The 22,981-nt window shown below is 65.7% G+C and overlaps 2 protein-coding genes, 1 long non-coding RNA gene and 1 other non-coding gene across 6 annotated transcripts; 1 reads left to right on the forward strand and 3 right to left on the reverse strand.

The window, feature by feature from the left end:
* Positions 1–656: 656 nt before the first annotated feature.
* LOC136300427 (uncharacterized) lies at positions 657–1,832 on the reverse strand. Of its 2 annotated transcripts, XR_010723688.1 has the most exons (3): positions 1,754–1,832; positions 1,194–1,403; positions 657–933 (listed from the first exon to the last, which is right to left on the reverse strand). It is a non-coding gene; the product is annotated as an uncharacterized lncRNA (long non-coding RNA). The 2 variants fall into 2 exon arrangements; XR_010723687.1 differs by lacking the exon at positions 1,754–1,832 and having other exon boundaries at positions 1,194–1,654.
* On the reverse strand, positions 1,502–1,630 carry LOC136302771 (small nucleolar RNA SNORA9). The gene has a single exon (XR_010724137.1). It is a non-coding gene; the product is annotated as a small nucleolar RNA SNORA9 (small nucleolar RNA).
* A 237-nt stretch (positions 1,833–2,069) lies between the features above and the next one.
* Positions 2,070–12,854, forward strand: CCM2 (CCM2 scaffold protein). Of its 2 annotated transcripts, none has more exons than XM_066202714.1 (10): positions 2,070–2,320; positions 6,476–6,649; positions 6,897–6,980; positions 7,325–7,508; positions 7,963–8,099; positions 8,837–8,972; positions 9,601–9,658; positions 10,298–10,427; positions 11,065–11,203; positions 12,099–12,854. In XM_066202714.1, exons 1-10 carry the CDS (start codon positions 2,291–2,293, stop codon positions 12,371–12,373), a joined length of 1,347 nt encoding a protein of 448 aa, XP_066058811.1. In that variant the 5' UTR covers positions 2,070–2,290; the 3' UTR covers positions 12,374–12,854. The 2 variants fall into 2 exon arrangements, with proteins under 2 accessions (XP_066058811.1, XP_066058819.1); XM_066202722.1 differs by lacking the exon at positions 2,070–2,320 and adding an exon at positions 4,609–4,735.
* Positions 12,855–13,654: 800 nt separating this feature from the next.
* Positions 13,655–19,719, reverse strand: NACAD (NAC alpha domain containing). The gene is given in 10 exon segments (XM_066202823.1): positions 13,655–13,800; positions 13,927–14,049; positions 14,215–14,346; positions 14,427–14,573; positions 14,784–14,867; positions 14,944–15,032; positions 15,117–15,293; positions 15,577–15,796; positions 15,799–19,124; positions 19,665–19,719. Coding segments are annotated over 10 exon segments (4,338 nt in total). The 5' UTR covers positions 19,690–19,719; the 3' UTR covers positions 13,655–13,785.
* Positions 19,720–22,981: the final 3,262 nt, after the last annotated feature.

Here is a 22,981-nt window from a genome sequence, read left to right on the forward strand (position 1 = left end):
TTCGAGGGCGCCTGTAATTAATTATCCTGTTAATTGCCCTTCCCCCGCCTCCCGCGGCCCCCCAGGGTCGTGTCCTGTATTTAGGGCTCCCAGGGACGCCTCGCTCTCCCCCCAGGGCTGTTCCAACAACGGGGATCGATCAGTAACACGCTTCTGTCCTACAATATTCCAATAACGTATTTAACCTGTTAACGTCATTATCCGCTCCGTTAATTAACAGACCCATTCATTTAATTGTTCGAGCCGTGAACGGAGCTATCTCATGGGTTCTGGTACAGGAACAGCACCTCAGCACGTTCCCAGATGCCAGCAGGAGCACACCAGGGCCATCTCCTTCCAGCTGGGAACTGCCCCTGCTCCATCAGCCACCAGGGACTGGGGACACCGGGACAGAGGACATGAGCACAGGGACAAGGGGACATCAGCCTCTGGGACACGGGAACACCAGGACCCAAGGACATTGGGACACTGGGGTGCAGGGACACAGGGCCACCTGAGCCTGGGACATGGGGACAGCAAGGCCAGGGGACCCTGGGGATGTGGGGTCCCTGCTCCTCCCCCTGGACCATCTCCCTCCCCTCCCCCTGAATCCCTATTTTCATCCCTTTTTGCCAGAAACAGAAAGAAAAAGCAAGCTTTGGATCAACACACGGAAAAACTGTGGGTTCACGTTTAATTCCCTGATTTTGGCGTCGCTGAATCCTCCTCGTTCCTCCGCAGGGGGGATCTGCCACGCTGCTCCAGCCTCTCCTTCCACGCACAGCCCCTGGATAAATCCCGGTGGGATCACTGGCCCAGGAAGGCTGGGATGAGCTGAGGCCTTGGCAGGTGACAACTTTGTGCTGGCAGCGCTAATTAACCAGAACTGAGTTAATTACAGTGACGAGAGCGTTGCACTTTCTCCTTCCTGGCGCCTTCCTGGATCCCCGGAGCCTGGAATGGGAGAGGGCAGGAATGTCACCGGCCCTGCTGTCCCCGCCCACCCCAATTCCCCAGTCCCCCGTGGAATGTCCGGGGATTCCATAACCACCCCCGGGCACCGGGACGCGGCGGGTGCTGCGCTCCCCAGGCTGGTGTCACCCCAGGAACGTGGCCCCGCAGCCCTCGGTGACACCAGGAGCTGAACTCCCCGGTATTCCCGCGGCATTCCAGCCCAGCAGAGTCCCGCCGGCAGAGCTGGGGATGACCCTCACCTGGGCACGGGGTGTCCACACATAAATCCTGCCCTGGAGCTCCGTGTCCCAGGTCACGGCATTCCCACGGAACTTCAGCCCTGGGAGATGCGGGCCTTGCTAGCCGTAATTAACCAGGAATTAAGGGTTAATTACGGTCGCAGGTTCCTTGAGTGCATTTCCTTCATCCTGGTGGCTTCCTGAGTCCCTCTGGATCCGCGGAGCAGGAGCCTGGAATGGGAAAGGGCAGGAATGTCACCGGGCCCAGCGCACCGGGCCCTGCCGGGGGTTTCGGGCCCCCGCAGCCCCCCGTGTCCCACCCAGCCGGTCCATGTCCGGGGTTTCTATAACCGCCCCCGGGAAGTGCCGGGAGCGGCCTCAAACGGCCCCGGGATGTTCTGGCAGCGCTACAGGAATGGCGGGGGCCACGCCAGGCCCCGCCATGCTGGAGACTGCGGCGGGAAACGGCTCCCGAGGGAGGCTCGATCCCCCGGGACGCCCCGGGACAGCCCCGGCAGCCCCGCGGCCCCTCACGGCGGCGGATGGCGGCGGATGCGCGCGGACCGCCATCCCGCCCTCACCTGCTGCTGCGGCCGCCATGGCTGAAAGAGCGGGCGCATCCTGGTGACGTCACAAACTACACGCTGCGCGCGGGTGGGCGGGACCAGGGAGGGGCGTGGCCAGCCGCGGTGGGTGCGGTCACAAATATGGTGATCAATGTGACGTCACAAAAAAGGCGGGGATATGGGCGGGGTTTCGGGTGATGGGCGTGACCAGCAGCGTGCACCGATTGGAGGCGTGGTTCGGGGTGGGCGTGGCTTGCTCTGCCCAGCGCCTGGCGCAGGCGCACTGCACTCCGCTACCCCCGGCGGCGGGACGATGACGTCACGGGAAGGCGCCGCCCAAGATGGCTGCGGGGCCGAGCCGCGGGCGCTGAGGCGGCGCCGGGACCGGGACCGGAATCGGGAACGGGATTGGGAACGGGACCGGGAGCGGGAGGCGGGGCTGGAGCGGGAACCGGGCGCGCCATGGCCGCCGCCGCCGCTGCCGCGCGCTGAGGCCCCGCCGCTGCCCCTGGCCGGGATGCCCCGGGGGGGGCCCGGGCCGCCGCCGGAGCCATGGAGGAGGAGGGCAAGAAGGGCAAGAAGGTGAGAGCGGGGCCCGGGCGCGGAGCGGCAGCCGCGGGTCGCGCCGGGCCCGGCCCGGAGCCCTCCCGGGGCTGTCCCGGAGCCTCTCCCGGCAGAATCTCCCCGGAGCCCCCGCCCCAAACAACTCCCGCTGTGAATGAGCGCTGTGAGCAGGTTATTGATTGATGGGGTCATTGATTGTGGAGCGATTAATTTATCGGTTTGCTAATTCATTTAAATCGTTACTGATGGAAATTAATTTAATTCTATTAATTGATGCCTTTGTCGTGTCTCCGGGGCTCGGCAGCTGCCCTGATTTCCCTCCTTTGAGCCCATTTCTGTGTCCTCCGGGAGAGGCCCAGGACACCTGGAGCACGAGGATGGACCTGATCCCACCGTTTTGGGGAGAAACTGGAGATTTTGGGAGCCCCTGGCCTCGCAGGGATCCTGGGGGGTGCCTGGAGCTGAGCAAAACATTTCCAGGATGGGTACAACCGAGTGGGAGTTTTTTTGGGAATTGCCCTCCAGCCTTCCCAGGCAGTCAGATTTGGGAATTGCAGCCCCACGAGGTGACCCCGGGAGATGCTGCAGGAGGAGTTTCTCCCCTGGAGACGGGATGATCCAGCTTTTGGGAAGGAATCAGCTCCCAGGGCTTCAGGGGATTGTGTCTCACCTGGGGGATCCCACTTGATTTGCTGGTTGGACTGGTCCCCCTGAGCCTCTTATCCCACCGCGATAATCCCACTTGTCTTCCCTGGGATCCCTGAACCCTCCTGGCCTTTCCCAGTCCCTGTTCTGTGCTCCCAGTGTGGATCCCGAGGGATCAGGAGCTCCCTGAGCCCCTGGAGCAGGGCTTCCTGTGGCCTCTCCTGGCCCCATCCCAGAGCAGGTTTTCCATGGTTTTGGTGGTGAATTAACTCCTGGAGCTGCTGCCTGTGGATCACCATTAACCGGGAGAATTTGACTGTGGAGATGGGAAGATCCGTCTTTGTCCTCCTCAGAAGTTCCAGCTGCAGGGAGAGCTCCTCCTCCTGCTTTTCCCACTCTGTGGAGCATTCCAGCAGCACTCTGAGCTGGAGTGAAGGGAGTGGGATCCAAAGGGAGTCCAGGACAGGTTTGGTTGGGATAAGGAGAAAAATCTCAGCCTGGCTTTGTATAAAACCTGACCCGGGTTCAGCTGGAGCCCTGGAATTCCTTCCAGGAGCTCGTGTTTCCCTGGCTCTCACTTGTGGTTATCCCGTGGGGAATGTGGAGCTGTGCTGGGGTAAAATCCCATTTCCCAGCAGCTGTGTGAGGCAGGATGGGTCCGTGTGGAATCCTGGAGTTCCCTGGGCTGGCAATGGCTGGTGTCCCTCAGGTGAGGAGGGATGGATGTATGGATGGATGGATGCTCCCAGTGTGTTTATTCCCGGGGAGAAGTGTGGCTGGAGGTGGATTTCCTGGGAATGATCTCCCTGCTGCTCTGGCTCCACAATCCACGTGGTGGCTGCCAGGGATCCAAAGCTTGCAGGGCTTTTCCCTGAGGGAATTCTCTGTCTAGTCAGGCTGTTAGGATGGAATTCCCAGCTTTTCCAGCCCTGGGATGCCCTGGAGAACTGAGCTTGGTGCCTTTTGCCTCTTCCAGCCCCTGCTTCAGCATTTCCCTCCTAAAACATGGAGTTGCATCTCTGAGGGAAATTCTTCTTGCAATTCCTTTGTTATCCGGAACATCCAGCCCTGTGCTGGGCTGATCCCCGGCGCGGGCAGCAGGGAATGGGGAATTCTGCCCCTGGAGCCAACAGCAGCAGGACCTGGAGCTGCTGGAGAGACCCAGAGGAGCCCCCGGAGCTGCTGCAGGGCTGGAGCCCCTCTGCTCTGTGGGATAAGGTGGATTTTGGTGTCTGTGCTGTGGGATGTGCCCGTGTCTGCCGGGAGATCGGGAATGGGGGTGGTGGAGGAGCTTCCACTGTCCCAGGCTGCTCCTAGCCCTGTCCAGCCTGGCCTTGGGCACTGCCAGGGCTGCTGTGGGCAGGAAGAAGCTTTCCAGCCCAGGGACTGTGGGAGCATTAGGGTTGGAAATGTGGGAGCAGCACTTGGATCCAGCTGCGTGTGGGAACACAACAGCTCTGAGCTTTGGAGGAGAAACCAAGGCTCAACCTCCCATGATGTCAGGAAATTTCCCTCCTGGGTGCAGGAATGGCAGAGGATGAAGGGTCTGGGGGGTTCCCAGGGGTCCAGGAGGCAGGGTTGGGAGCAGGGATGGGCTGTGCCCCGCCGTGGTTCCCTCCCCAGCTCGGCATGTCACGTGGGACAGAGGAAACCGTGGCCGTGGCGCTTCCTGCCCCCAGCGCCCCGATTCCGGCACCCCCAAACCCAGGGGAGCCTTCCCTGCACCCCCAGAGCTCCCCCAGCACGGCTCAGCCCTGCTCTCCTGCTGGGAACCCCATGGAGGACGAGGTGGGTGCCGGGTTTGGGGTGCCCCAAAAAGCAGAAGCCATTCCGGGCTGCGTCACAGGCTGCCGGAGGTGCCCGAACCTCGGGTTTGGAGCCCCCAGTTCCCCCCCAGGGCAGCCAGGGATCATCCCAGCCCGACCAGGCAGCCAGTCCTGGGGGGAAAAGGGGGTTCCACTGGATTGGGGGGGGTCTGGATCTTGCCTGGGTACACCTGGATCCCGCTGGCACCTTCCTGCATTGCTCTGCTTCCGGCAAGATTCCTGTGAAGCTGCATCCTTAGGCAGCGGCAGGAAAGATTTCAGATGGGACGCCCCCAATTTGGGGAGTCCCCAAATCACTGTGCTTGGCTAAACAGCCCCGTTGTGTCCAGGATTTCCTTCTCTCCCGAGTCCCAGCCCCTTTATGGGGATATTCCAGGATTATGGAATGTCTTGGTTGAGGATCTTGGGGTCCTTTCTCCTGGGTGCTCCCCCAAAAATCCACACTGCTGCTCCTGAGGCTGGGCTGTGGAGCTGCTTCGTCTCTGTCCCATAAGATCCCTTCATTCTTGTCTCCCTGATCCCAGGGATGTTTTTCCAGGCCAGGCTGCCCCCGATGTCCTTGTGTTTCCTTGTGAGCTGGTGTTCCCTGTTGTCCCAGGAGCTTTTCCTTGGTTTGTGTTTAATTAATTCACCATGGAAGCACGTTCTCTGCACCTTCAGATGCCACAGTCCTTTCCCTGGCCCCCGAGGATCGGGAAAGCCAGGATGTGGTTGTCCTGAGGGGTGGGAAGCTGAGGCCACCAGGGAATGGGACACTGGAGTCACATGTCCAAGGAGTTCCGAGATCCAGCCATGGATCTGTCTGCTCCAGACATCCACTTCCCCTGCTAAACCTGGACCTGGAGCAGTCTGGGGATGTTCCCAGTCTTTTATCCAGCGTGGAGCTTGGTGACATCCATGTGGCATTCCTGTGCCAATGCCCAAGGCCAGTTGGGATTGGCTCCGGTGGTTTTCCAAACCCGGCACTTCAGGGTTTGGAATTTCCCGCTTTTCCCAGGGAAATTCACTTTCTGGGTCACTTTCTCATTGTTTGGGGTGTCCTTGGGACATTCCTGCCTGTTCCTCTGGCATTCCTTGTTGAGTGGCCCCAGCAGATCCTCAGGGAGGTGCAAAACCACGGAGAATCCTTCTGGATCCGCCGTTCACCTGGAACATATTGTTGTATGTAAGAGTTGGATTTCTCTTACCTGGAGGGTTGAACGTGGTGACTTTGGGAGAAAAACCACCATATTTTGGTAGTGGGAACATCCAGCCCTTGTGCTGTGTCCCAGGAAAAGGCTTTTCTCTGGAAAGCCATGGATTTACAGCTCCAAACCTGGAGTTATCCACGGGGCAAAAGCAGCAGGATGAGATTGGGGAGCTGCCGGAGCCCCCAGTGCCAAACCCCCTTTGTCACTCGAGGACATGAAAGGAGCTACACCCACCTGTCAGGATGTGAGAGGAGAAAAGAAGGAGCTTCATTTTTGGCTTCAGGGTTTAAATAGGGTTTGGACTCTGACCTGCGATTGGGGGACAAGGCTAACACCCCTCTGACCCCACTGGTCAAGCCAGAAGCCCGTCACTGATTGAAAACAATCTACTTTATGTGTTACAAGCGTGAGAAAGCTCCAAATCCAAGAGCGAGAAACATCAGAGGGCTGAAAAAAATCGGGGTGACACCCCCTCCTCGGGCTGACCCTGGTGCTGCCTTTGCTCTCCCCAGCCCGGGATCGTGTCCCCGTTCAAGCGAGTGTTCCTGAAGGGGGAGAAGGGCCGGGATAAGAAGGCTCAGGAGAAGGTGACGGAGCGGCGGCCGCTGCACACCGTGCTGGTGGCGCCGCCCGACCGCGTGGAACCCGACCTGCTGCTCCACGACTACATCGAGAAGGAGGTCAAGGTACCCACAGGGGATTCCTCCCTAAAACCCCAGCTCACATCCCTGTGGGAACCCATTCCCCCTTGCCCAAAGCTCCTCTCCAACTCTCCCCAGGCACTGGGAGGAGCTCTAAGCTTTCTGTGGAGCTTCTGCTTTTCCCACCTCTCACCCATGTCCAGTTTTCCTTGGAGTGTGTCTCCATGACTTCACTCGGCCTCACGCAGGCTCGTGTCCGTGCTCTGGTGATGGTTTGGCTCTTCTCTCCCAGTATTTAGGGCAGCTCACGTCCGTCCCGGGGTACCTGAACCCCTCCAGCCGCACGGAGATCCTGCACTTGATCGACAACGCCAAGGTGAGCGCTCGGCTGCTCTGGGGCTCCCACAGGGCAAAAATCCAGCCTCGGGGAGCTGCCTCGGGGCTGGGGCCTCAGCCAGCTGCTGCTCTCCTTCCTGCTGTTCCATGGGTGGGAGGGAAAGCTGTTCCCAAAGGGGAAAAACACCCCTGGGAGGGCAGTGTGGGGGCTGGAATGGATTTCCCAGAGAAATCCCATCCCTGGAAGCGTTCCAGGGCCCAGGTTGGATGGGGAGCAGCCTGGGATAGTGGAAGGTGTCCCTGCCCACGTGCAAGGAGCTGGATAATCCTTCCAAGCCCCACTACCCCGTGAGTAAACCCGTGTGGGTCCCGGTGTGGTTGCAGAGAGCCCACCAGCTCCCGGGGCAGCTGAGCCCAGAGCACGACGCCGTCATCAGCCTCTCTGCCTACAACATCAAGCTGGTGTGGAGGGACGGGGAGGACCTGATCCTCAGGGTGCCCATCCACGACATTGCCTCCGTGTCCTACATCCGCGACGACTCCGCGCACCTGGTGGTGCTCAAGACAGGTGAGTCGTGGCCCTGGAGTCGGGGCTGTCCCCCTGAGGGCCACCCGGGGCAGTGGAAGGTGTCCCTGCCCGTGGCACGGGGTGGGGCTGGGGTTGGCTTTCAAGGTCTCTCCAACCCAAGGCATGCTATGACACCTCGTTCCCTGTCCCGTGCAGCTCTGTGCACGTCGCACCTGCGTGGTTTGGGGACAGGGAGCTGGGGAGGGCTGAGCCAGGGATTGACCTGATTGCAAACCCCATGGATAGGCTGCAGAAGAAAGGCATAAATGCCTCAGGGGATGGGAATCTGGTGATGGAATTCTAAACCGTGAGAACAGCCGGACAACAGTCAAAACCAGCTCCAAACTGGAGGCTTTTTATCCCATTCTCCTGCTTCAGGGCTCTTCCTCACCTGCAGGACTCCTTCCAGTGCCCTCCCTGCCCTGCCTTTCCCTCACCTGTGCTCTCCCCTCAGCTCAGGATCCCGGGATCTCTCCGAGCCAGAGCCTGTGTGCCGAGGGCTCCAAGGCGCTGACGTCGGGCTCACTGTCGGAGAGTGCAGGGGGGCCCCTGGAGTGCTGCTGCCTGGTGGTGCTGGCCACAGAGAGCAAGGTACAGCTCCATGGAAACCCTGGGAACGCCTCAGCCTGGCCTCACAGTCTCTGGGATTGCTGGCTTTGGGGTCGTGGTGATGGTGGAGCCACAAACTCCGCAGTGGTCAAACCCCGTGGTGTGTCCGGATCCTTTCCTGCTCTCATACCTCGTGGGGACACAGATTTAGGGATGCTGGGTGTGGTTGGGGCATTGCTGGAGCACCTGGAGAAGGGATCCTGATCCCTTTCCCAACCCTGGGACACAAGAGGCTTTCCATGAAGTGTTTCCCTTGGTCCCTGTCAGCCAGAGCCTTCTGCAGCAGCACAGAATCCACAAGGACAATCCCGCAGGGGGGTTTTGCTGATCGGGGCGTTTTCCCTCTGCTGACCTGGGAATTTGTTTCATCCAGTGTCTGGATGCAGGGATTCCAGTCTCGGCCTCTCTGATCTCCACTGAGGGCGGAGTTTCATTCCCCTCATTCCCAGCTCTGACCTTCCCTGGGGCACCTGCACCCCTCTGGGATGAGCCAAAATCCCAGGGAGCTGCGTGGAAGAGCCTCAGCACGGAGTGTGGGGGCTCCTGGGTTGATGCTGGAGCATCCCAGCTCCCACTGCCAGGGGGAAGAGGGTGGGGATGGTGGGAGGGCGACGGATGCGGGGTCTGTCCCTGTCCTCGTGGGGGACCAACGCCCCACAGAGCTGAGGGGAGAGGGGCTCCCCCTCCTCGGCTCTGCCACAGCTCCCTGCTGTTCCCAGGTGGGCGCTGAGGAGCTGTGCTCCCTGCTCAGCCAAGTCTTCCAGATCGTTTACACCGAATCCACCATCGACTTCCTGGACCGCGCCATCTTCGACGGCGCCTCGACGCCCACGCGGCACCTGTCCCTGCACAGCGGTGCGTGTGCCCTGCTGTCCCCTCCCCGGGGCCACAGCCACCCATGGCTGGGCCTGCAGCAGCCTCAGACACCCCCGAGCCCACCCAGCCCCCCAGCACTGCCCCCCCAGGTGCCACACCCACAGGGCTGGGGGCTGCACCCCTCCCTCTCTGGGCGTCCTGTTCCAAAGCCTGACCCTCCCTTTCCCTGAAGGAATCTCCCCGAGATCCAGCCTGAACCTCCCCTGGCACAACCTGAGGCTTTTCCTTGGTTGATATCTAATTAATTCACCCTGGAAGCACGTTCTCTGCCCCTTCGGATGCCACATTCCTTTCTCTGGCCCCCGAGGATCGGGAAAGCCAGGATGTGGTTGTCCTGAGGGGTGGGAAGCTGAGGCCACCAGGGAATGGGTGTTCCTAGATCCAGCCATAGATCTGTCTGCTCCAGACATCCACTTCCCCTGCTAAACCTGGACCTGGAGCAGTCTGGGGATGTTCCCAGTCTTTTATCCACCATGGAGCTTTCCTCTTACCCAGTCGCTCATCCCTGGCCTCTTCCCTTCCAGCAGTCGCTTGGCGCCTCTCCTGGCTTGGGGAGACACCGAGTCCGTGCCTCTCACGTTCCGTCTCCCAACTCTTCTCCCTCCAGATGACTCTTCCACCAAAGTGGAGGTGAAGGAGCCCTTCGAGGCGGATGCCAGCACCTTGTGAGTGTTCCGTGTCCCCTGGAGCCGGGATGATCCCGGGCCTGCTGCCATCGGCACATCGGCGAGCCTGGGCCTCAGGGGGGGTTGGCAGGGATTCTGTCCAGGCCTGGATTGTTCTGCCCTCAGCATTCCAGCGAGTCACATCCACTTGCTGTCCCTGTGTCAGCACAGTGCAGCTGGGAGAAAGGTTTTCCCCAAGAACTCGTTATTCGGGAAGGTTTTCCCTCCTGGGTCACTGGAAACATGGAGAGCATTTGTGGGATGAAATTCTCGCACACAAATTGCTGGTTGACATGGAGGGATGCTCTAGGAACGTTTCACATGGGGGGATTAGGAATCTTATTGGAAATTGCACATTTTAAGCCCAAAATACAGAGCGTGGGGATTTTTCCCTGGGCTGTTCCCAATGAGGAAGCAGCCAGAGGGATAATTCCCCTGCAGGGCTTCGTTGTCACTGTCACCAAAGCAGCGTTTGGTTCCCTGGGGGTCTTGGGCTGCCCCACAGGGGCTGGGGGTTTTTAGAACCACGGAATATCCTGGGTTGGGAGGCAGCCTGAGGATCAGAGCCCAGCTCCTGGTCCTGCACAAGGCCCCCAGAAATCCCAGGAGCTGTGGGGAGCTCACCGTGCCCGGGGGCAGTTCCTTTGCAGACACGCTGGAGGCGGGGGACACGTCCCCGTCCTCCTTCCCGTCCCCGCACGTCACCACGGCCAGCGAGAGCGAGCTCAGCACCACGGCCACCGAGCTGCTGCAGGACTACATGATGACAGTGAGGCTGGGACCGGGGCTGGCGCGGGGTGGGCTGGAGGAGCAGCTCAGCCTCGGCCCTCCCAGCCGGGCTGGGCTCATGTCGTGGGATCACGGGATGGGTTGGGTGGGAAGGGGCTGTAAAGATGGTCCAGTCCCACTCCCTGCCACGCCTAGGGACACCTTCCACTGTCCCAGGGTGCTCCAACCTTACCTGGGGCACTTCCATGCATCCGGGGGCAGCCACAGCTTCTCTGGGAACTCCATTCCAGTCCCTCACTACCCTCCCAGCTAAGAATTTCTTCCCAGTATCCCATCTAAATCACCACTTTTCCAATGGGCAGCTATTCCCTGTGTCCTGCCCCTCCATCCCTTGTCCCCAGTCCCTCTCCAGCTCTCCTGGAGTCCCTTTATGGACTCTTGAGGATTCCCTGGATTTTTCCCTTCTCCAGGGGAACATTCCCAGCTCTCCCAGCCTGGCTCCAGCCCTGCGGCAGCTCCGAGGTCTCCTCTGTCTCCCACAGGAGCATCTCCCCTTCTCCCTTTCCCAGCATCCAAGTCCCCAGAGCTGCCCCCTGCCTTCCCACGGGGTTCCTGGCCCTTTCCAAAGCCATTCCCGAGCCCCCCAGAGCCCTGAGCATCCCGTGGTGTCCCCGCAGCTGCGCACCAAGCTGTCGTCGCAGGAGATCCAGCAGTTTGCCATGCTGCTGCACGAGTACCGCAACGGGGCCTCCATCCACGAGTTCTGCATCAACCTCAAGCAGCTCTACGGGGACAGCAGGAAGTTCCTGCTGCTGGGTGAGTGCAGCAGCCCAGGGCTGAGGGGTGGAGGGCTGGGGGCACGGGGAGGCCTCGGGGTGCCACCACCGGGGGAGAAACATCCCGATCCACCTCTACCGCGGAGATTTCCTCATTCCTGAGAGTGGCTGGTCCAGCCAGCCTAGCTCATCCCACAGCTTCAGGCTCTCCTCGGAGCCGTTCCCTGCTCCCAAACCTGGGAACTTCCTCCAGAGCCAGGTGATCTAATCCAGACCTGGGAACCTCCTCCAGACCTGAGACTCTCTCCCAAACCCAGAAACCTCCTCCAGAGCCGGGGAATTTAATTCCAAATCTCCAGGTCAGGAAAACTCCTCCAGAGCCGGGGAATTTAATTCCAAATCTCCAGGTCAGGAAAACTCCTCCAGAGCCGGGGAATCTAATTCCAAATCTCCAGGTCAGGAGACCTCCTCCAGACCAGGGATATTGAAACGACCTGGCCTCTAATATCCTGGGAAAACAGGTCAGGAACACAGAATCCTCCCAGGACAGCACCTGGGGCCTGTCAGCTGCCCTCTGATATCCAAGGAAAAGGAGCCAGGAATTTAAAATCCCCACAGGACAGGAGCAGTGTGTCTCACATGGGGCCCCTGGGGACAGCGAGGGGACAGGACAGATGTCCCTGACGGGACAAATTATTGGGATAAGCTCAGCAAAGCCGAGCAAGACGCCGGGTGAGGAATTAGATCCTTGGGAGCTCAGAAAAATCCCCCTTGAGCCGGGTTTTGCCCTCAGCGAGGGGCGGCTGCGGGTCCCAGGTGGGACTGAAGGGGGAGCCGGGAGGTCCCTGTCCCTTGGAAGGCTCAGGAATGTCACCGGGGCGAGGAATCGCTATCCCGGCGCACTCACCGTGTCCCTGCCGTGTCGCCGGCCGCAGGCCTGCGTCCGTTCATCCCCGAGAAGGACAGCCAGCACTTCGAGAACTTCCTGGAGACCATCGGGGTGAAGGACGGGCGGGGCATCATCACGGACAGCTTCGGGCGGTACCGCCGCTCGCTGGGCGCCGCCTCCGCCTCCAACGGCACCGGCGCCGCCGGCAGCTCCGACGAGCAGTCCGTGCCCTCGGAGGAGGACGAGTGGGACCGCATGATCTCCCACATCAGCAGCGACATCGAGGCCCTGGGCTGCAGCCTGGACCGCGACTCGTCCTGAGGGAGCCCGGCAGCGGCGGGGCTGCCCCCCGTGGGGACACGGAGTGTGGGGCTGGCCCTGGAGGGACCCCAGAGCGGGGGGCTGCCCTCGGAGGGGACATGGGACACGGAGCTGCCCTCGGAGGGGCCCCCAGGAACACCAACCTGTGCCCTCGTGGAGGTCCTGGAACACGGAGCTGCCCTTGGAGGGACCCCAGAGCCCTCCTGTGGGGTCTGGGGGGCTCCAGCAGGAATGCCTGCACTGCCCCAGCCTCAGCAACAGCTCCAGGGGCTCCCGCCGGGACTTGGGGGACAGATCTGGGGTTGGATTTTGGGGACACATCTCCTCCCAGCGGGACAGATCTGCTCCTGAGGGATGTCCTGTGGGTTGGGATCCATTCCCAAGGGGCTGGATCTGCTTCCCCCCCCCAGTTTACAGTTTGCACAGCGGGTCCCCCAGAACTGCCCCCGCCCATCCCCAATGAAGTTTTACCACAATGTGATTTTTTTCACCTTCTCATCCATGGTCCTGGAACATTCCTGAACATTCCAGCTGCCCCAGTGTGGGATTCCCCACAGTCACTGCCCTCCCTCCTCACCCACCCGGGGGTCCTGCTGGGGGGGGCAGGAGCCCCAGAACTGAGCCAGAGCCCCCTCCCCTTTATCTGCATCCCCGGGGGAGCTGCCAGCCTGATTGGGGTCCCCCGATGGGGCTGGGAGGTCCCCACTTACCCCACACAGCGACACCCGGGGGGGCTCTGTCCCCTCCCTCCCCTCCGGAGCCAGACGCTGACTCAGCACTTTGGGACCCAGCACATTCCAGAGGCCTCGGCCCCAAATCCCGACCCCCGTGCCCCCAGCAGTGCCCACACCATCACCCCACTGCTGACCCCCCTTCGCCCACGGGGAGCCCCACCCCTCCTCCCTCTGGAATTCAGGTGTCCCGGGAGCTGCGGCACCTCCGGGGACTCACCTGGGGGACACCGGGGGGAAAGTGTCCCCCCCATCCCAGCACCAAGGAGATGGAGAGCAGGGGAGGGTCCCTGAGACACCCGGGGGTTGGGGAGCAAGAGTTCCCTCCCTCCCTCCCTCCCTCCCCAGCCCTCGGAGCTCTGGGGCTTCATTCCCATCCCAGGCCTCTGCCACCGCCCAAACCCCGAGGGGAGGGGGTACCCCTGATCCCCAGGGAGCACCCTGGGGTGCTGCCACCCCCCAAAACCCACCCTCCCACGTTCCCCATCCCACAGCTGGAGAAGGGGCTCCCCAACTTCCCAAAAGCAGGCCTGGGAGGCGAGGTGCGATCCAAGGGGTGCAGGAGGCCTTTATTGAGCAGTCCAGGAGGGCAGGAGGAGGATGGGGGGGCAGGAGGAAGGATTTGGGGGGCGGGGAGGGAGCTCTGTGCATCTATACAGGGGGCCGGGACACCCCCGGCCGCTACATGGTCAGTTCCTGCAGGGAGAGAGGAGCAGAGAGTCAGGAATTCCGGGGTCACCCCAGTTCCTGCTGGGAAAAGGGGGGGGAGGTCCCAGCCCCCGTTCCCGCCGGGAAAAGGGGCGCACACAGCCCCCCGCTCACCATGATGGCGTTGACGATGTCGTTGTTGTTGTGCCGCAGGGCCCGCACGGCCTTGGGCCGTGACACGTTGGCCTGGGCCATCACCAGCTCGATGTCCCGCACCTCCAGCCCTGTCTCATCCACCTGGGGACGGGACACGGCGCTGTCACCCCCCCCGCGGCACACGCCCAGCCCCGAACAGCAGAGACCCCCCTGCACCCCAGCCCTGTCCACCCCAGGGGGTCACAGCGCTGTCACTCCCCCATGGCACCCCCGGGGGGGGGGGTCTCAGAGCCCCCCAGCACTGACCTCCTCCTCCTCCTCGCTCTCCTCCTTGATGGCCAGGGCGGGGGCGGCGTCGGTCACCAGCGCCGAGTGCTCCAGGGGCACCTTGAACTTCTCGGCCGCCGCCTTGTGCACTTGCTGCGACAGGTCCTCGATCTGGGGCAAGCAGGGGGTCAGCAGAGCCCCCCACCCCAAGCCGGGAGCCGCCCCCCCCCCAGAGCCCCCCCCGAGCCCACCTTGGCCTCCCCGAAGACAATGTAGATGTCGGACGCGGGGCTCTTGAAGACGTCGGGTTTGGAGATGACGAACAGGATGTTCTTGGACTTGCGGATGGTGATGCGGGTGACGCCGTGGATCTGCCGCAGCCCCAGCTTGGACATGGCCTGGGGGGGGCACGGAGTGAGCCACAGCCCCCCCCACAGCACCCCAAACCCCCGGGATAACACAGCCCACGGTGGAGACCCCCTGACCCCACCCCAGGCTGAGGACCTGCCCCTCCAACACCCCAGGGAAGATCCCCCTTCCCCGACCCCGGGATGGGACAGGGACCCCCCACCCCGAGGGGCACCCCCAGCCCCCCAGGGACCCCCCACCTTGCGGGCCTTCTTCTCGCTGCGGCTCTGCTTGGCTTTGCTGAGCGGTTCCTCTCCGGGGCCGAGGCCGTGGCCCAGGGGCACCTGCCGAGAGGGGAAGTCAGCGGGACCCCCACACGCCGGGGGTCCCCGCCACCCCCCCGAGCCCCCCAAACCGCACCTGGGGCTGGGCAGGGGGCAGCTCGGAGCCCTCGGGCTCCTCCAGCTCCGGGATGGACTCGTCGTTGCTCTCGGACTCGTTCCCGGACCCTGTGCAAAGGGGGGGGGGGCTGCTGAGAGGGGCTCCCCGGACCCCCCAAAGGCGGGGGCACCCCACGGGACCCCCCCCCTCACCTCGGTGGTTGGGCTGGCAGCGCTGGGGGCCCGGGGGGGGCTGGGGGGCCTCAGCCTCGCTGGACGAGCTCGACTCCGACTGCAGAGACCCCCGGGGGGGCGCCCGGGCCCCCCCAGCCCCCGGGCCCCCCGCCCGGCCCCGGGGCTCCGGCTCCTTCTGCGGGGAGGGCTGGGGGGCTGCCAGGGCACAGGGGCTGAGCCGGGGGGTCCCCAAAACCCCCCGGGGGGCTCAGCCCCTCCCGTTCACCCCCGCCACCCACCCTGGGCCCCCCCAAAGGCACCCCCAGCTGCCCACCCTGGTCCCCACACCCCACGGCAAGGGGGGGGGCTGAGCTGGTGGTGCCCCCCAAAACTCCCCCGTGCGGCTGCACCCACCCAGGGACCCCCCGAAGTCCCCCCACGGGCAGCGCCCACCCCAGTCCCACGGCCACGGGGGGGGGGGGTTTGGGGGCTCTCTTACCTTCGAGGCGTTTCCTGGAGAGGGGCAGCCCCGGGGGGGGCTCCTGGCTGGGGGGAGGCCTGGGGGGGCTCAGGGCGGCGGGAGGAGGCACTTGGCTGAGTTTGGGGGGTGCGGGGCGGGGGGGCTCGGGAGGAGGCCCCGGCCGAGCCCCCGCAGCGGGCGGGGGGCTGGGTGCGACCCCCCCCACGGCCTCCTCTTCCTCCCGCCGCTCGGGGGGGGCCGCGGGGGGACTCGGGGGGACTTTGGCATGGGTGCCCCCTGCAGCGCGGCCGGGGGGCTCAGGGCCCGGCCGGGGGGGGCTGGGGGGCTCCTGCAGGGCGGGGGGCAGGTCCCCCGGGGCCCCCCGGGGCGGGGGGGGTGACACCCGGCCCGGCCCCGCGCCCCGAAAAGGCACCGGGTGGTGGGAGCGGCTCGGGGGGGGGCCGGGGGGGTCCCCACAAACACCTCCCGCTCCGAGGCCGTGAACTGCGGCGAGGGGGGCGTGGGGGCCGCGTCCTCTTCCTCCTCCTCTTCCTCCTCCTCCTCGGGCTCTCCGCGGGGCCCGGCGGGGCCGGGGGCGACCGCTCCGACGCTGCCCTCGGCGGCGGTGACAAAGCGCGACGTGTCCGGCAGCTCCGCGGACAAATCCTCGGCCGAGGCGGTGGCCGCGTCCCCCCACTCCGCAGGGACATCCCCAGGGGGCTGTGCCAGGGGCCACGGGGGGACAGCTGGGGACTCGAGGGACGGGGCCGCCCCGGCTGCCAGCGCCACGGGGGACACGACCTGCGGAGGGGGACATGGGGCAGGGACGGCGGCCAGGGGGCTGGGGGTCACCAGGTCGGTGGCCGTGGTGTCCGCTGGGCTGGGGGTCACTGCAGCACTGGTCACGGTGGCCGTCTCATCCCGGGGCGTCCGTGTCACCGGTTTGGTATCCGTGGGGTCCGTCACGCTCGGGGTCACCGGGGCAGCGTCCGTGGGGTCCGTCAGGGCAGGGGTCACTGATGTCACCGGGTCGGTGGCCCCAGTGTCCCTCTCATCCAGGGGGGGTGGTGTCACTGATGTCACCGGGTCGGTGGCCGCAGTGGCCGTCAGGGGGGGTGTCACTGATGTCACCAAGTCAACGGTCGCAGCATCCTTCAGGGTGGATGTCACTGGTGTCACCAGGACAGTGTCCACAACTTCCATCTTGTCCAGCAGGCTGGGTGTCACCGGTGTCACCTGGTCAGTGGCTGTGATATCCAGCTCATGCGGTGGGCTTGGTGTCACTGGTGTCACCCGGCTGGTGGCCATAGTGTTGGGCTCCTCTGGAGGGCTGGGTGTCACCAGTGCCATTGGTGTCACCAGGTCAGTGGCCACAGTGTCCAGCTCATCTGGTGGGCTTGGTGTCACTGGTGTCACCAGGCTGGTGGCCATAGTGTCCGGCTCATCTGCAGGGCTGGGTGTCCCCAGTGTCACTACATCAGTGGCTGCAGCATCTGACGGGCTGGGTGCCACCAGGCTGGTGGCTGTGCTGTCCATCAGGCTGGGTGTCACCAGCTCAGTGTCAGGCTCCTCCAGCGGGGTTGGTGTCCCCGGTGTCACCACATCAGTGGCCACAGTGTCCGGCTCCTCAGGCGGGCTGGGTGTCACTGGGCTGGTGGCTGCAGTGTCCATCTCTTCCAGCGGGGTTGGTGTCACTGGTGTCACCACATTGTTGGCTGCAGTGTCCATCTCTTCCAGCGGGGTTGGTGTCACTGGTGTCACCATGTCACTGGCCACAGGTGGGCTGGGTGTCACTGGGCTGGTGGCTGCCGTGACCATCTCTTCCAGCAGGGCTGGTGTCACCATGTCACTGGCCATAGGTGGGCTGGGTGACACTGGGCTAGTGGCTGCAGTGTCCATCTCTTCCAGCATGGCTGGTGTCACTACATCAGTGGCCACTGAGTACACCAGGCTGGGTGTCACTGGTGTCACCACATCATTGGCCGCAGCATCCATCTCATCCAGGGGGGTTGGTGTCACTGGCGTCACCAGGTCTCTGTCCACCAGGCTGGGTGTCACCGGTGCCACCACGTCGTTGGCCGCGGCGTCCATCTCATCCAGGGGGGTCAGTGTCACTGACGTCCCCAAGCCGGTGGCTGCAGAGTCCAGCTCACTGTGGCCATCAGCACTCCCCACCGTCCCAGTGCTGAGCTCAAGGTCATTGTCACCATCACTGTCACCCCCAGGATGGGGCTCCCCATTGGTCCCCCCCAGCTGGTGGCTCTGGGGGTCCCCGGCACAGAGCGGGGGGGGCCGGGGGACAGGGCTGCTCTCTGCCAGCTGGGGACAAGGTCCCTGTCCCAGCGCCGCTCCAGAACCTTCTGTGGCCGCCGCCTCCTCGGGGGGCTCCGGGGGGGGCCACGCCCCCGGGATGGTGACAAAGGCGTCGCCGTCCACCTCTGCGTCCCCACCGGGGGGTGACACGGGTGTCCCCAAGGCTCCCGGAGCCGTGTCGGGGTGACACGGGGACCCCGCACGGAGGTGGAGCTCGACACCGGCGGGGCCGGGGGGCGCCGGGGGCGTCCCCGGGGGTGTCGCCGTGTCCCCCGCGTGCCGCTCGGTGCCGTAGAGCCGCTCATCCTCGTCCCCGTCGTAGGCGGCCGAGTCCGAGGAGGCGTCGGTGTCGTCGCGGAAGGCGAAGGCTTCGTCCCCGCCCTCGGGGATGGAGCTCTCGGACAGCGAGCGCAGGAAGGACGCCGAGGTGCTGCCTTCATCCTCCTCCTCCTCCTCCTCCCGGGCGGGGGCCCGCGGCGAGATCTCCACGGCCTCGGCCTGGAAGAGGAGGCTGCCGCGGAACGGGAGCAGCGCCGCCGGGATCAGCCCCGAGCCCTCCTCATCATCCTCCTCCTCCTCCTCCTCCTCCGGCGTCTGCCCGTCCTCATCATCGTCATCCTCATCCTCATCATCCGCACAGCCCGGCGGGGCGAAGGGACCGTCCTCGTCGTCATCGTCATCATCATCATCCTCCTCCTCGGGGGACAGCGGGGGGAAGGCCGGCGGCTCCCCCAGGCCGGGGGGCAGCGCCAGGGCCCCCCCCAGACCTTCGGCCTCGCCCTCGGCCTCGCCCAGGCCTTCGGCCTCGGCCGCCAGGTTGGGCGAGCAGGACGGGGAGGTGCTGGCCGTGCCCGAGGAGCCCCAGCTGCCGCCCTCGGCCGTCATGTAGGAGCCCGACGGGGACGTGGGCGGCGAGCACAGCCCCTCGCTGTCCCCGTCCGTCGGCTCCTCGGGGGGCGGCCGAGCCCCCCCGGCCCGCACCGGCGTGGAGGGCGCCGTGAAGAACAGCTCGGGGTCCAGCGCGGGGGGGCGGCCCGGGCCGGGGGGCTCCTTGGGGGGCGCGGGGAAGGGGCAAGGCACGGCGGGCCCCCCCCGCGGCTCGGGCGGGGGGCAGCGCGTCTCCTCGCCCATCACGATGCGGGTGTCCAGCGGGTCCGCGGGCGGGGGCGGCCGGCACGGGGAGCCGGGGGGGGCGGCGGCGGCGGGGCCGGGGTCACAGCTGGCCCCCTCGGGCGGGGGGCGAGCCTCCTCCTTGGCCGGCATCGGCGGGGGGGCTGCGGAGAGAGGGGACACCCCTGAGTGCCACAGCCCCTCCCAGGGTCACCGTGGGGAGAAGGGACACCCCTGAGTGCCAGATCCCCCTCTCCAAAAACAGCCCTGAGTGCCACAGCCCCTCCCAGGGTCACCGTGGGGAGAGGGGACACCCCCCAGTGCCCCCCCCCCCCTCCAGGCCCACCCTGTGACGGTGCAAGGGGGGGACACCCGGGGCGCTGCTGGTGCCACCCCCACCCACCCAGGGGTGGGAGAACAGGGTGACCCTCACCCACAGCACCTGGGGAGGGGTCCCCACAGGTTCGGGGACACTGGGGGGGACAGCAGCAGCCCCCCGTTCCCACAGCCAGCCGCATCACGGCGGGACCCCAATCCAGACCCCCCCCCTCCGCCGGGCGGGGGGCGAAGGGCGCATCCCCCCTTGTAGCCCCCTCCCCACCCTCTGCCCTGACTTTGGCGGTGCTCAGCCTTTCACCGCCCACCCCCACCCCAAAAAAGCCCCCGGCCCCCCCCCCCATCACCTGTGCCCCTCCCTGTGTCACCTGCGGCCCCCGGGGACGGCTCCATGGGGCGGGCGCGCTCGAAGCCGTGGTCACCCCGACCCCTCCCGCAGCACCGACCCCCCCGCGCCCCCCCCCGCGTTATAAAGGGCGGGGGGCGGGGCGGGCGCGGGGGGAGCCGGGAGGGGGCGGGGCCTCGGGGGTAATTGCGGGGCAGGTGCCGCTATCCCTCCCCCAATCTGAAATGGTTCGGTCCGGCACGGCCCCCCCCCGTCGCCACGTGCTGGGGACCCCTGCAAGGCTCATTGCGGGGGGGTCCCGGCGCCCCCAGCCCCGGTGCCGCTCGGGGGTGACTCTGCCCTATAACGGGGGGTCCGTTAATGCAGCGCGGCCCTGCCCGGCCGCGCCCCCCCCACACCTTTGAGGGGGGGGCGTGTTTTGGGGTCTCCTCTGTACACCTGGGGGCACCCCCTGACCCCCCCCTCCCCGCACAAACAGGACCCTCACCCCCTTCTCGGGGAGCCCCAGGCTCAGCTCTGGGGGGGCACTGGGGCACAGGGGGAGGGTGACCCCGGGGTGTGTGTGACCCCGGGGTCTGTCCCCCTCGCTGTCCCCGCTGTCCCCAGCCCCGCAGGAAGGTGCGGGTGACCCCGGGGATGTCTCCCGGCTGTCCCCAGCCCCCCCCGACACGTGACAGCGCGCCCCGGGGACACCGCTGTGGGGTGACCTTGGGCCGTGCCTCAGTTTCCCACCTCGGGGGGGGGCGGGATGGTGCTGGGGGGGAGGCGAGACTCAGCCCCGAGTGTCCCCAGCACCCCCCAGGGCGGGGGGGGCACGGCCCCATGCCGACCCCCGTTGGGTGCCTGGCGTGAGGGGTGGTGACCCCCAAGCGAGGTCCCCAAAGTCCCCCGTGCCCCGCCGGGGGGGCCGGGCCGAGCCCTCCCCCGGTTGTGCCGGGCCCGGAGCCCGGGCGGTGGCGGCCGCCGAGAGTCGCGGCCGGGCCGCGTCCTCCCGCTCCATCCTCATCCTCATCCTCCGTCATTCCCGCTCTGCCCCTCATTTCCCCGCTCCATCCTCATCCTCCGGCTCTGTCCTTCACCCCCCGGCTCCGTCCTCATCCTCCTGCTCTGTCCATGGCTCCCGCTCCATCCTCACCCTCCGGCTCCATCACTGCACCTCTGTCCTTCATCCCGCACCTCGATCCACCTTCCCTGTGCTCCATCCTCATCCTCCCATCCCGCACCCTTTCCTGCTCCGTCCTTCATCCCTCTGCTCCGTCCTCATCGCTCCATCCCGCAGCCCTCCATCGCTGCCTTTCATCTCTCCATCTCATGGCTCCGGCTCCCTCCTCCCTGCGCCGTCCTTCATCCCGCCGGCTCCATCCTCATCCTCCTGACTCCGTCCTTTCCGCTCCGTCCTTCATCCTTCCGGCTCCGTCCTTCATCGCCCCCCTGCTCCATCCTCATCGCCCCGTTCCCGTTCTCCGGCTCCATCCCCCCCCCCCCCGCCCCGTCTTTCATCCCTCCATCCCGCACCCTCCGTGCCTGCGCTTCCATTCTTCCCGCTCCCTCCTCATCCTCATCCTCATCCTCCCGCCCGGTGCTCGCCCCCCCCCCCCCCGGCCTCACCTGCCTCCGCTCCCTCCGGCATCCCGTTCTCCTTCTCCGATCCGCCCCCCCCGGCGGATTTCAGGGATTCTCCGGGCTCGGCGCTGCCCGCGGCCCCCCCCCGGCCCGGCCCCCCCCGCTCCCCCCGCTCGGCTGGGCCGGGCGGACGCGGCTGCGGCGGCGGCGCCGGAGCATCAGCGGGGCTGGGGCGGGGGCGGGGGGGGCGCGGGGGGGGGCCCGGCCCGGCTGATGTCAGCGGGAATCGCGTCCCGCCCGGCCCCGGCTCTGTCGCGATAGAGGGTTTGTGCCGGAGGGCGCGGGGCGGGCGCCAGGCGCTGCGGCGGGCGGGGGGGGCTGGGCCCACCCAGCGCTTGCATCAGCTCCGGGGGGGCGAGGGCGGGGCCCGGCCTCAGTTCCCCCCACTTTGTCTCTTCAAATAAAGGGGGATGAGCATCCCGCCGTGTCCCGGCGGGAATCGGGGAGGGGGACACAGGGCGGAGCCCCCCCCAAAGCGTCTGCGCGGGTGGGGTGACACGGGCGGGGGGAGGGAAGGAGCCGCGTGTCCCCCCCGCGTATCCCCCCCCGGAGCACCGGGGGTGCGGGATGAGGGTGGGAATTGTTCCCCCCCGGTCTGGCATTGTTCCCCCCCCCGTCTGGCATTGTCCTCCCCCCGTCTGGCATTGTCCCCCCCGGGCTGGCATTGTCCCCCCCGGGCCAGCACTGTCCCCCCGGGCTGGCATTGTCTCCCCCCGGGCTGGCATTGTTCCCCCCCCCGGGCTGGCATTGTCCCCTCCGGGCTGGCGTTGTCCCCCCGGGCTGGCCTTGTCCCACCCCGGGCTGGCATTGTCCCCCCGGGCTGGCATTGTCCCCCCCGCGCTGCCGGTGCCAGGCGCAGCCCCGGCGGTGACTCAGCAGCTCCCGGCCCCGCCGTGTCCCCCCCGTCACCCTGTGTCCCCCCAGCTGGCCCGTGTCCCCTCCCGGCGGGCCGGAGTGGTCCCGGGGCCGGGTGGTCACTAATCTGTCCCCAAAGCCGTTCCCTGCCCGGTGTGTCCCCCCAGGGCTGTCCTGGGCCACCCTGTCCCCCTCCCCGCCCGCGGGGGGGACTCGTGCTGCGGTCACGGGGACACCGTGGGGGCTCCGGCCGGGGTGTGACGCCCCCCCCCGATCAGGGACACCCCCAAACCGCGGTGTCCCCGGAGCCAGCCGCAATCCCTGTCCTCGTCCCGCCCAGGGACAATCCCGGGATAATCGGGAATAAAGGCGCTGCCTCCTGATCCCGAGCCCGGCTCAGACCGGCGGCCCCGGCACGGCGCGGGCACGGCCACGTGCCACCACCACAGAGGGCACCTGACCCCAGGGTCACTCACCCACAGTGTCACCCATCTAGCGTCACCCACCCAGTGTCACCCATCCACAGTGTCACCCACCCAGTGTCACCTGTCCCTGCTATCACCTGGCCCCAATGTCACCCAGCCCTGGTGTCACCTGTCCCTGCTATCACCTGGTTCCAAGGTCACCTGGCCCCAATGTCACCCAGCCCTGGTGTCACCTGTCCCTGCTATCACCTGGTTCCAAGGTCACCTGACCCCAGTGTCACCCATCCTCAGGGTCACCCAGCCCTCATGTCACCTGTCCCTGCTTTCACCCGGCTCCCATGTCACCTGTCCCCAGTGTCATCCGACCCCAATACCACCCAGCCCCAATGTCACCCAAGCCCAAAGCCAACCGCCACCGATGTCACTTGGCTCCCCT

Source organism: Chamaea fasciata, unplaced genomic scaffold (genome assembly GCF_029207755.1).
Source record: "Chamaea fasciata isolate MVZ Bird 193981 ecotype frontalis unplaced genomic scaffold, bChaFas1.0.hap1 SCAF_1, whole genome shotgun sequence".
In the NCBI taxonomy this organism is placed as follows: Eukaryota; Metazoa; Chordata; class Aves; order Passeriformes; family Sylviidae; genus Chamaea; species Chamaea fasciata.

Coding starts and splice junctions, on each gene's coding strand:
- CCM2 (XM_066202714.1), top strand. CDS start 2,291: ATGGAGGAGGAGGGCAAGAAGGGCAAGAAG. Junction 6,981..7,324: donor ACTTGATCGACAACGCCAAG/GTGAGCGCTCGG, acceptor GTGTGGTTGCAG/AGAGCCCACCAGCTCCCGGG. Junction 7,509..7,962: donor CCTGGTGGTGCTCAAGACAG/GTGAGTCGTGGC, acceptor CTCTCCCCTCAG/CTCAGGATCCCGGGATCTCT.